This window comes from Myxocyprinus asiaticus, chromosome 15 (assembly GCF_019703515.2).
Source record: "Myxocyprinus asiaticus isolate MX2 ecotype Aquarium Trade chromosome 15, UBuf_Myxa_2, whole genome shotgun sequence".
Taxonomy (NCBI): domain Eukaryota; kingdom Metazoa; phylum Chordata; class Actinopteri; order Cypriniformes; family Catostomidae; genus Myxocyprinus; species Myxocyprinus asiaticus.
Window position 1 is genome coordinate 4,261,653 of NC_059358.1, and position 13,140 is coordinate 4,274,792.

At 39.2% G+C, this 13,140-nt stretch overlaps 1 protein-coding gene across 5 annotated transcripts in view; it reads left to right on the forward strand.

The window, feature by feature from the left end:
* Positions 1-13,140, forward strand: part of LOC127453096 (DNA-binding protein SATB1-like) — a 78,049-nt gene that overhangs the window by 9,647 nt on the left and 55,262 nt on the right. For 2 of the 5 annotated variants that reach the window (XM_051719178.1, XM_051719182.1), the window contains exons 2-5: positions 3,422-3,660; positions 7,834-8,010; positions 10,964-11,090; positions 12,988-13,111. In XM_051719178.1, coding sequence (XP_051575138.1) covers positions 3,450-3,660; positions 7,834-8,010; positions 10,964-11,090; positions 12,988-13,111 — 639 coding nt within the window. In that variant the 5' untranslated portion in view covers positions 3,422-3,449. Of the gene's footprint in view, positions 1-1,222; positions 1,995-3,421; positions 3,661-7,833; positions 8,011-10,963; positions 11,091-12,987; positions 13,112-13,140 lie in introns of those variants that run through there. The other 3 variants (XM_051719183.1, XM_051719180.1, XM_051719179.1) reach the window with 2 other exon arrangements.

Sequence of the window (13,140 nt, forward strand, 5' to 3'; positions counted from 1 at the left end):
GACATTTTTTTTAGGTTACAAACTGGTAATTACAAGGGTATTATGCTATAAATGTGGTTTATGAGGACATTTCTAGTGTCCCCATAATTCAAATTGCTTAAAAAACATACTAAACCATGTTTTTTTTTTTTTTTTTTTTTTTTTTAACTGTAAAAATGCAGAAAGTTTTTTGTGAGGGTTAGGTTTAGGGGTAGGGTTAGGGTTAGGGGATATAATCTATAGTTTGTACAGTATAAAAATCATTATGTCTATGGAGAGTCCTCATAATGATAGCCGCACCAACGTGTGTGTGTGTGTGTGTGTGTGTGTGTGTGTGTGTGTGTGTGTGTGTGTGTGTGTGTGTGTGTGGTGCACAAGCATTGCTGACAGATGGCGCGTCCTTGTGCAATAACAAATATTGTATGACTCTTGGGGCTTTTTCCAACTTTTTAAAACAAAACCGTATTACAGAACTGTTATAATGTCGCCAAACTCCTTGATATGATCTCAGGGGGTTCAGATGTACGGTTGTGTGCTTTTTATCCTGATTTTGATAATCAATTAACATCCGCACTCGTGCAATCGCGATCGAAATCCAGTATGCATGCACGCAAATCGTTTATTTTGCAGCTACCAGACGAGGAAACTGTAATGCCGACACTGAATTTCATTTTCATTTGCGTGTGAAAGCTTATTACTGTCATTTTTCCTGTGCAATAACAATGCTTTAACAATGTACTGGAGCTAGCCTCATACAAGCACCCTTTATTCTAGATACAATACTGCGTGTTGCGCATCCAGTGTGCGTGTATAGATGCGTGCATTATTATTCTGTAATAAATGCAGAACCGCCTCACTCTAATCAAGCTGATTAAAAATTCCTGAGCGCATGTACAGGCGGAAATCCCGCATCATCATCATCTTCATCATCTGATCTCTCGCTCCTGTGTCTTTTCCCCCGGCACTTTTACTTTATTTCCGCGTCAGTTCTCCTTCAGGACATCGACTGACGCGGAAGGACTCGAAATCCGCCTTGAATCGCGTCGTTTTGGAGGTTTAGTAGAGACGAGGAACAGGCAGCGCGCGGTGAGGGGAGGGATGAGTCAATGCAACTAATAATTTAATGGGGACAGAGCGGGAGAGAGAGAGAGAGAGAGAGAGAGAGAGAGAGAGAGAGAGAGAGAGAGAGACACACACACACACACACACACACACACACACACACAGAGAGAGAGAGAGAGAGAGAGAGAGAGAGAGAGAGAGAGAGCTAACAGAACAGAAGGGAAACAGAAAGAAAAGGACCGAACGCGAATTGTTTGAATGGAACAAATGGAACCAGCGCGAGATACAATGTAGCGCTGATTAAAGGCAGGAATGCGCGGAATGCTTTGATGTTGCGTTCGACGTTCGAAAGTGTATCGCGGACTTTTAAAGCTGTTTCGGGCATCCGCATATCGGCTTGAGATGAGAAGGCAGATCGCCGTGGCTTCGGTGCTGTTGTTTGGACAGATGAGTGGCTATTTATGTGCGTTTTGTTTTCACATAGGCTCGTTGTGTTGAAGCAGAATGGGATATGTCTGGAACGCGGACGGTTACTTTTATTTTTGACGATTATTTTGAGCACAGAACGGACGATCGTCCCGGTGGATGTACCTCCGTGGTCGCCAATAAACTCTATTGAACTCTATAGACTTTTTGGAGGTCGGTGCAAAAAATGTTCAATTCATGCATCTACATTTTTCTTTAGATTTCTTAAAGTAATAAAATAGGCATTGCTGTTCATAGAGAGTTCTAAGTTTATTATATGCTGAAATGAATGACTCAATATATAACGACTTGCTGTGGATATGGAAGTTTCGTATGCTTTAGAATAGAATAGTTGTCATTTTTTCATCACTGGAGGAGTGTTGACACAAGACTGATATTGGAGTGAATCAAAGTGAAGTTTTACCTCCTCCTGCCAAAACTTGAAAGCGCTGTTCATCTAGAACTCCTTATTTACACGTCTTAAAGTGGTGAGTTGCAGCTCTCTCTCTCTCTCTCTCTCTCTCTCTCTCTCTCTCTCTCTCTCTCTCTCTCTCTCTCTCTCTCTCTCATTCTCTTCCCCTTATTTATTTTCCCCCTTAATGGAATGGCTTGAATGTTTTTAGTCCTATTGGTTTTTTTATTAATTTTTTTATAAAATGTTATGGCCTAAAATTGTTTGTGTTTAATTTAATATAACTGATTCAACCTGACCATATCAGGTCACACCAGTGAAAGTCATTTCGTCTAGAAATAGCAAACTGAACTCAGAATCCCAGAGTCAGCTGCACATGTCCACTTTTATGCTTTTACATTTTATATTCACTAGTCCTGTTATATTGGTTCTTTACATAGAGCCTCAGAAGTTCACCTTGTGTTCAGTGCTGTGGAAATTACCGTTGCATGTCTGATGTCTTGTTTGGCTTGTTTGATGAAATCTAACCCTGTCTGTCATGGTGTCTGATGCTTGTTCCCTTATCAGTGTAAATACAATGGAGAGACAAGGTGGATGTCCTTTATCTTGTAATCATGGATAATCCGAGGCCTCTGTGTTATGTGCTGACATTTAAGTGAAACCTTTAAAAAAAATAAAAACTAGGTGTCTTTGAAAGCAAACAGCGAGATGTCTGAAATCTTGACCAGGATTTTCTCTCTTGTAAATGTGTCTTTTACTTCCATGTGGAATTTAGGGTGTTTCAGAACAGTCGCCATTAGTTCTATACAAAGAGATTTTAAATGCTGAATATTTTACGGCCAGTCCCTCTTGTTCTTGTTGGAAAGGTTCATTGTACAGTGGGTTGATCATTGAAGTGGACTCCTCTGCACATATACGATTGCACAAAAACTAGCTTGTTTCCTCTCCGCATGGGATTCTGCAGTGGGTTACACATACATAATACATGCACTGAAGAATGGGAACATGACCATTGCATGAAACATTGTAAACGCCATGTAGCATTAAGCTTGATTTGACATTTCTGTCTACATGGAAGAGATGCAGTTTAAAGGGATAGTTCACCCAAAAAAAAAAAAAAAAAAAAATTGCTCACTTTCATGCATGCAGAATGTTCAGTCTCAGTCACCATTTACTTTCACTGTATGGAGCTGCGTTAACACTTTTCAAAATTTCTCCTCTTGTGTTCCACGGAAACAAGAAAGTCATGCAGTTTTGGAACAACATGTGGGTTTAATTTTTAGATGAACTATCTCTTTAAGTTGGAATTTTATTTGACCAAAGCAGTGAATCTGTAAAAAATTTTGTGTTCTTTTGGCTTAATAAACTTTATAACTATTCACTGGAGAAAAAAAAAAGTTTGGATGTTTATATTGAGTTCTGATTTGCATATAAGTGATATCGCCGCTTGATTGACACCAAGCTTCTTCCAGCTCTCCTAACGGCAGTGTTCTTGCTCTTCAGGTGACCGTGAGTAGTGGCGCTGAGAACCATGGAGCATCTCAGTGAGTCATGCCTGGGGAAGGAGAACTGTGAGATGGTCAATAATATGAACGACACCAAGGCCCCTCCAGCCAAGCTGGCCCGCCTGGAACAGAACGGAAGCCCGCTGGGAAGGTCTCGACTAGGCAGCACTGGAGCTAAACTCTCCGGAGTGCCCTTCAAACCTGCAGGACATCACCTGAAGACATGCCACAAGAGGGGTGAGCTTGCTTTTTATTTAAAGGGATAGTTCACCCAAAACTCTATCATCATTTACTCACCCTCTCGTGTTTCCAAACCAGTGCAATTTTCTTTTTAGTAATACATTTTGGAATGTATGATAAAATGTCCAAGCTATTGTTTTCATACAATGAAAGTGGATTCAGGGACAGTTGTGGTCACCATCCACACTGTATGGAAAAGAGCATCTTTAACATTCTGCCTTTTTAGTGCTTCATGCAAGAAAGAAAGTCATACAGGTTTTTAATGATGCCTATTTTTCATTTTTGAGTGAACTATCCCTTTCACACAGTGTCCTAACCCGATGCAATACAATTCCTTGGCCCCCATTCACTTCCATTGTAAGTGCTTCACTGGAACCTCCATTTTTGCTTTATTTAAAGAAAAGGAGGGACAAGTCGAAATAATTTTTTGTGGAAATCAACATTATGCCACAAATGCTGTCGATTGAGATTAACTTGATTTGAACTCAGAATATTCCTTCAATGTGCAGTTTTGTGGAATGGGATTTTTGACCAATAAGATTTCACAGTGGGCGGGGCTACCCAGCGCAATGCTGCAAAAATAGAGGGTAACACTTTATTTTGATGGTCCAAATAGATATTTAACTGACTATAAGTCACTTATCAACTGGCTTGCTATAGCTAGTAAACAGTGTTTCAACAAACATTCAGTAGACTTTCAGTAGCCTGTATATAGATCATTATTAATGACCTACTTACATTATTGTTGAGAACATCAGTTCATTAAAAGATCTTTAATAAAGATCTATATACAGGCTACTGAAAGTCTACTGAATGTTGTTGAAACACTGTTTACTAGCTATAGCAAGCCAGTTGATAAGTCACTTATAGTCAGTTAAATATCTATTTAAAGGACCATCAAAATAAAGTGTTACCAAATAGAGACCAAGCAACCGCCAAATGACAGCGTTCACATAATTGGGGTAATGGGCAAAAGTCTACATGTGCTGATCGTTTGTGACCTTACCCCGATAAAGATAAAAACGTTTAAGGTGTTTAAACTTACACGTTGTCTGCATAATCATTGTAAGTGCATGTAAATGCACTCACTGTCTGGTCACTCGCTATACTTGTTGCGTCGCAGCTGATTTGGAAAAACTCAGCTTTTCATAGAAGAGGCGGCTTTTATTGCTTGTCGCTTTATCGCGTCATGCATGACCAAGACGTACAGACTGATTAAAGAGCTTTGCTGTTTTCCAGGTTCCTACAAACACGTAACTATGCATACGTTTAGCATTTATCGTGAGCACTTGTTTGCGTACGGATTTGTCTCTCGCTAAAGTGCATCAGATAAACCATTTTGTCGAATTTTAATCCTTAGGAAAAATGCTGAGGATTTATAGGTTTCTGATTTCCCATATTAGTCTGTTGAAAATGTTTAAGCCCAATCACTGCTGCAGATGTTTTAGATATCTGCAGTGTACACAGTTAATGGGAGAATGCTTTAGCGATAACAACTAGTTGTTCAATGTCCACATTCTATAGGTCTCTGTGCAATCACTGTTATTATTTATGGGAAATACAGAACATTTGCTGAGTGCTCGCTGAACTTTGGAAGCTACTGTATTCATTGTTTTCAGCTGAAAAATATTTACCATGGGCTTTTCTCAGCTATCTGGAAACAAAGCATGTATTGATCCTCAAATGAACCAACACAGCAGTCTTTATTGTTAGATTTTTATCTATTAAAAATGGAAAAGCTTTGGTTCAGCACATTCCTTGGCATCTGCTTATGATTACCCTATTTATCGATTGTTTTCCAGAAAACGGCGGCATTCTTAAGAAACTGTGACTGTGAGGAGCAAAAATATGATTTAATATGACTGCCCGGATAGGCGACATTGATATTTACCCCATACTCATTTAAACTTTTTGATGCCAAGTACCCACAAATATGATGATCCTCTTGTGAGGGACCCCCTGTGTGAGAAAAAAATTATTTTTAATTATATTATTCTAAAGACATATTGTTTGCAAAATAAAAATAGCTGGCTTTTATAGTGCCATTGTACTAAAGCAAAATTAATTATTCAAATTTTATCTGGAAAATTTGGCATTTTTTTTTTTTTTTTATAGTAATGTGCAATATTTTCTCCCCAATATGGAATGCCCAATTCCCAAGTCCTCGTGGTGGCATAGTGACTCGCCTCGATCTGGGTGGCGGAGGACGAATCTCAGTTGCCTCCGCATCTGAGACGTCAATCCACGCATCTTATCACGTGGCTTGCTGAGCGCGTTACCGCGGAGATGTAGTGCGTGTGGAGGCTTCACGCTATTCTCTGCGGCATCCACACACAACTCACCACGTGCCCCACCGAGAGCGAGAACCACATTATAGCGACCACGAGGAGGTTACCCCATGTAACTCTACCCTCCCTAGCAACTGGGCCAATCTGGTTGCTAAGGAGACCTGGTTGGAGTCACTCAGCACGCCCTGGATTCGAACTTGTGACATCAGGGATGGTAGTCAGCGTCAATCCTCGCTGAGCTACCCAGGCCCCCCATGTGAAGAGAAACATTTCAAATTTAATTTACATTTATTTGTAGCACTTTTCACAATAAGTTTCAAAGAGAACTGTGAAGTTACACCCTTATTTCTTACATATAAGAAAATATTAATATATGACATTTTGTGCAGATGCTGTATGTCTTTATTTCTTATAGTTTAAAACTAGGGCTGTCAATGGAATAAAATAATCATTTTTAGTCCCATAGTTTCAGAACAAATCTGTAATAATAAAAAAAAAATCAGATTTTTTATTTTTTTGTACTTTTTTTAATCTACATTTTTTTGGACCCCCTAGCACCCTGGGGGGCCCCCTGGGCATCCCTAGACCTCAGTTTGAAAACCCCTGCTCTAATAAACCACATAAAAATAAAGTTATTTGGTCAAAGAGATCACAAAGTTCCTGAAATTTCTTCACCAGAGTGTTACAGCTGGCTGGTATTATGTAATATTTGCACAGTAAACCCGAACACATGATGGAGGCTTTGGACAGAGATTCTTCGTTTTTTCCCTGATAGCAGCACACTGTTTACACAGACCTGTAGACCTCAAGGCTATGAGGTGGTACGTTGGGAGCCGTTGCACGGCATAGAGTACTGGGATCTGCCTGAAGAAGTATTCTAATGTGATTTCAGCACCTTAACAATAAATAAAGCGCTAAACCCCGAAGAGCTGTAACCTTTTAGCGTGCTAACACGTTTAAATAACAGAGCTGTTTTGTTGATGTCGTCTTGCCTCATTCAGCATTCTGATCTTATTATATATGTTACAGTGCTGATTTATTGTAATACCATTATAGCATCACATCAATGAATAACAATCAGCTGATAATTAGAGGTGTTTACTAAGGCAAGCTTTTCTATTACTATTGCTCATACTTAGGTTTAGGGTTCTTTTTTTTTTCAAAATCAGCAATCTTCGGCACACTACTCATCCTGCATCCTGTTTGTGCTACAGACATGAATGATATCTCAAATCATGTGGCTTGTTGAGGAGAGTTGTGCTATTATGTGAGTGGTGGTGACGTAGTGGGCTAAAGCACATAACTGGTAATCAGAGGGTTGCTGGTTCGATCCCCACAGCCACCACCATTGTGTCCTTGAGCAAGGCAGTTAACTCCAGGTTGCTCCGGGGGTATTGTCCCTGTAATAAGTACACTGTAAGTCGCTTTGGATAAAAGCATCTGCCAAATGCATAAATGTAAAGGTAAATGTAAAATGTTATGTAAATGTATTACTTTTCAAAGTGGCTGTATTTGCAATTTTTGACATTAAAACAGGCTAAATAATCTCATAGATTTACATGAAAGAAGCGACTCAAACTTTATCTACAGAATGAATTGGGCTTGTCAGGAACCACCCTAGCAACCTCATAGCAACATTCTAAAAAAACATGTAAAAGCACCTTAGCAACTGCATAGCAGCCAAAGAGAACATTCTAGCATAATGGTGGCGAGTAGATTTTATTGTTAGCCTGAGGATGATTTGCAAGACATTCTTAACCTAACATGTAACAATATGCAATAATTTTGTTGTTATAATATGGCACATTTTCGCATTTCCTTGTTGTACTGCAGTATGTCTGTGGTGGTGTTGAGTGTTAAGCGTGCTCTCTTGTTTTCACAGGTAACATGCTGCCTGTGTTTTGCATAGTGGAGCATTACGAGAGCCCCATCGAGTTCGACAGCAAAGAGGAACATGCTGAATTCGTGCTGGTCCGAAAGGACATGCTTTTTAATCAGTTGATCGAGATGGCCCTACTCTCGCTGGGTTACTCGCACAGTTCTGCTGCACAGGCTAAAGGTACAGCAAGCCAAAATGTGGATATAACACACACATAACTGCATTTATTATATTACATAGATATTGCTTTTATTTCTTTGTAATCTTACGTTTCTATTTATTGCAACGTTTTGGTCATGCAGCCTTCGTCAGGCTTCATCAAGGTTTAAATGCCATGACCGAAACGTTGAAATAAACACTGATTATTCTTGGACATTATAGTAGTGTCTGGTATTTTTTTACATAATAGTTTATTCGCCTAGAAGTAACCTTTCAGGTGTGTGAGGTTTATTCATGTATTGATCTGAAACATCTGCAATTAATTTAGAATATTAATTAGGATAATTCAGAATTAATTAGGGGGATGGGCCATACTGTATACTGGCTAAATGGATATCTAATGGTAGATATGTGTCAATCAGTAGAATTGTTTTTTTTATCGTTTCTGTCACGATGAGTAGGGAATAAACCTTATATAATAACTATTATATTATAGTTATGCGTCATTATTTACATTAAAAGATTTGTCTTTTTCTCATATAGGAGAGCGCTTTTATTATACTTTTTATTAATTTACTTGAACTTTTTCATATTTTTTTTTTTTTACCTTTTTGAATCACTTTTCACAAAATGTGTATATTGTGATATATATTTTTATTAACGAGAAAGTTCAAGAATATTGCTAAATAAATTGTATCTTATATTGCCCACTCTTACTGAACTGCTCACAGACTCCATTCGAATTTTATTTTGTTCATAATTTCAGTCTTGGGTGTACTATTTTTTTATTTTAAACATTACACTTTTTAAGAACATTTTATGACTTGTGACATCGCTTGACTTCATTTCATCTGTCGACGTAATTCCTATTGAAACATGAAGCTTGGGCAGAGGGATTGTCTTTTGACTTTTCACAATTGCTAGTTGGTTGCAGACGGTATTAGGGGGAGGGACTTTTCATTCTACAGTGCATTTGATTGGCCAAAAATCTGCGTGCAAGATGCGTCGTCAATACTTTTTGCTTGTTTTCCCAGAAGACAAAGAATATACATTTTAAATGTGTATATATCTTCTAAAGGTTAATTTGATAAACTTTTAGGAGTACATTAGCATGTCGATAGCCTCAGACTAAAACTCAAATGTTGATGTCATGAGTTAGAGTGAGGGGTTCCGGTAAAGATTAAAATTTGAAAATGCAATGATCATTCTGCGTGACACAGAAGCCAAAACGAGACTCGGCTCTGATGCTGCATTCCATTTACACAGAACCAAAGCCTAAAACTTAATATACCTGAAACTTTAACACAGTTTTTTCAAGCACTGCTTTTTCCTTCAGGAAACGCACGTCTAGTACCTTTTTTCTCCAGAACATTCACATGTTTCCTTTAAATCACACTCATGAGTCATAGAATGGCAGGCAGATGCTCAGATATTTTTGGAGGCTAAACAGATGATTTGTTGGCGCCGTTCTGGTTGCTCTCAACAGCATGGTTCAGCTCAGGCTGACCTCCATCCAGGGGGGCAGAGGGGGTTTTGGGTAGAAGCAGGAACACACAGGTGCACCTCTGCTTCTCCTCCTCTCTGTAATCACACTTTTCTCAATGGGAACGAATGTGGAGGTGGGCCTGCCGTTTCTAATTGCACTCTTTATGGAACCGGGGGCTATTTTAAGAGCTGTAGCCTTCAGCCTGTAATTTATTGCAGGCTGTCTATCATATTTCTTCTTTTGATGTTCTGAATCTAGTTTTTTTTTCAATCACTCATTTATTGTCAGTCTAAAGAGACCATATGGTTGAGTTGTTTATTCAAAGAGTGAAAATTGCATCTCTAAGAGCCCCTGTAAAATAAGTTCCATGGTATTCAAGGGTGTAACCTCAAATTAAGCAAATGTGATCATGTAAGAATCAACCATTGAGCGCATCAGTCTGGTTCTGGAAGAAAAATCCCATTCATTTTTTCCATAGGAAAACAGATTATTAACAACAACTAATAAACCTTTAAAGACAGGCCTACCATGATCTCCAAGATTGTTAATCAAAGAGACATGCTGCTGTTGAAGCCACCAGTCCCAAAAAAAATCATGTTTAATAGCAAATTCCTGGTGGAGAACTACACTACCCAAGAATCCTGAAGAGAAAGATCCACCAATCAGAGAACCATGGCTAACAAAGTGCGCCAAAAGAGCTCTGCATGACGCAATCGAGTCGCTCTCCATACACTTTCAATCTGCGTAAATATTTGTAAATATCTGAATGTTTTGCGATAAACTTCAAATATGTTGTTTCTATACTTATAATCATCAACTTAAAAAAAATATAAAGCTATTGATTTTGCTATCTTTCATTCGATTATGTCATTAGCAATGCTTCATGGGATTGTAGTTCCTTCCCTCATGAAAGAGATGAGGTACACAGCCTTGTACCATTGTCTTTTTGATCCGTTTAAACCAACCTCCGATCTGGTTGGTTTAGTTCATGGCTTAGAGTTTGTCATTAGCATGCTGCTAAGAAGCATGCAAGATTTGTGATACTCTAATAAACATTAAAATGCATAGCACACACAACAATTGTGTAAAGTAGTCAATTTTTAATCAGATTTTTATTCACTTTCCTATTTGCCTAATGCTCTCTTGCCTTTTACTGCAAAGGATACTGTACATGTAGTGCTGTAAAAAAAGGCATATTTGCGTAGGAAGCGTGCCTACAGAATGCTGCCTTTAATGCTGCCTACAAAGACAGCTGACTGGGTTTTGGAACATAGCCCATTGTTATTTGGACATTACAATGCTGACAGTATTATGGTACTATTTGAAGTACCATACAGTACCATGTGCATACCATGGTGTATGAGTATTTTCGAACAGTACTACGGTATATGCCAAAGTACCATGGTGTATCAATCTGTAATACTTTGTGTGATAGCCTGTCTGCGGTAAATCACTTTTACCTGTGTGGTACATGTTCCCTCACCGTAGGTTTGATTCAGGTGGGCAAGTGGAACCCCGTGCCTCTCTCCTATGTGACGGATGCGCCCGACGCCACAGTGGCAGACATGTTACAGGATGTGTACCATGTGGTCACGCTGAAAATCCAGCTTCACAGGTCAGTGTGTCCCATATACTGTACCCACAACACAAGAGAGAAGAGCTGCCACATACAGTGCTGTTTCCCACAAGCCACTGCTGCGGGCACACACACACACACACAGACACCTCTTCCTCTCTCTGCCGACATCCATATACACCTGTCTGCCTCTCGTCCCCTGAGGGTCTACAGCTGTCTTGCACTTTAAGGTGTCCCTACTGCGATATTTCCTTTTTTTGGCATGTGTGTCTATCTGCAAACATAGATGTGTTAATTGCACATTTCAGCAGTACTTTCTCTAATCCAATTACTTCCTTAATATATATTCAAACCTCCAAATCATTGACAGATTTAAGGTAGTCGTCATCGATACTGATACCGATATCTAGAGTAGGGTGACCTATGGATGATATAATGTATGGAATATATATATATATATATAAATAGTCTATTTGTTGTCATGACAATCCCAGATGGGGGGAGTGTTTGGGAAACTTGTTTGAAACCTGTGATTATTTTTGCAATTCTGTTTGGTGGCACCAGTGGTGCAGAAATGACAAATTTCACCTTTAAAGAACTATGAAACAATCACTTTAAGCCATTTGTGATAATTTATAAAAGATGCGTTCAAGAATGTGCTGTTACACTACATTAGGGATGCATACTGTCATTGAACATCTCGGAACGTTCTTTACGTTGAGCATTGCGATATTTTCTTGGCAACGTGCCATTTATTGCATCCTAATAAACAAGCATTCATTAATGACACTGAATGCAGCTGTGTTTTCTCCACTGATTTGGTGGCAGCACCTTTTTCGAACATGCATTTACATAAATGCTTAGAATATGTGATTTTTTATTTTTTTATTTAGATAGTTGTAAATGCAGGTCGTTTTGTCAAACATCTAGCTTCAGAATCTAGCTGGAAACATCTTAAATTGTTTTAGCAAGTACACGAAGGCAGGAAGGTAGAAGTAACATGAAATAATACCCGCCACATGCAGCTGATGTATAATTCATGCATCAATACAGCAGATGTGTTGTATAAAGTAATTAACTAATCAGAACAATCACGGGAGAGATAGAGAGAGAGAGAGACTCCAGATGCATCTGCTACATGCGCCAAATGAAATCTGTCTGTCTTAAAGGGACGCTTGCAGCGTGAAAGCAAAACCCAGTGCACAATAGTCTCGCATAACTAGACCTTTGATTGAACCGCATTAGGTCTGGTCCACATTGCAGCTTATTCTGGCTAAGAACCACCCACTTTGATGGGAAGAGACCATCTGATTGACATGTAAAGCGACCAATAACGGTTTGTTTTGTTTTTATGAGCTGTTTCGTGCTAATCCAACTCTCAGTCAAAATCCCTCAAAGCAATTCCACTGGCTGACAAAACTTCCTTTAGATACTCTATTCAGTGCCTGATTAGAAAACCTAATGTTGTCTTAACCATCCTAGCCAATCACATTGGAACTGGCAATTTTGGTCAGATCTTTCCAGTTTTGTGTGCAATATGCATTAGATTAGTCAGTGAACGCAAGGGCGTAGCCAGGAAATAACTTTTGGGTACACCTCAATAAAAATGGATGGGCCAAGTTTCTCGCCCAAATTTGTTTTTTACCAAATTTTCCCAAACAACAAAGTAGCAGCACATTCACACAGTTCTTTCACATTTTCACAAATCAGAATTTATGCATGTATGCATTTATGCAGTTTTATAAATATATATTTGAAGTCAAAGAATAATCTTTAATATTCTAGGTGGTCCTAGGTCTAATTTGGGTGGGCACAGGCCCACCCCAGCCCACCATTGGCTACGCCATTGGGGAAACGGACTGTAGGCTGAGACTTAGTGCTAACTTTCTCTCTCTTTTCTCTCTCCCAACGTCTCTCGCCCTATCCCTCTCTGCAGTTGTCCTAAACTGGAAGATCTTCCGCCAGAGCAGTGGACCCACTCTACAGTAAGAAATGCCCTCAAGGAGTTACTCAAAGACATGAACCAGAGCTCTCTGGCTAAAGAATGTCCTTTATCACAGGTGCTGGAAACTTCCACCTCTAGTTGGCA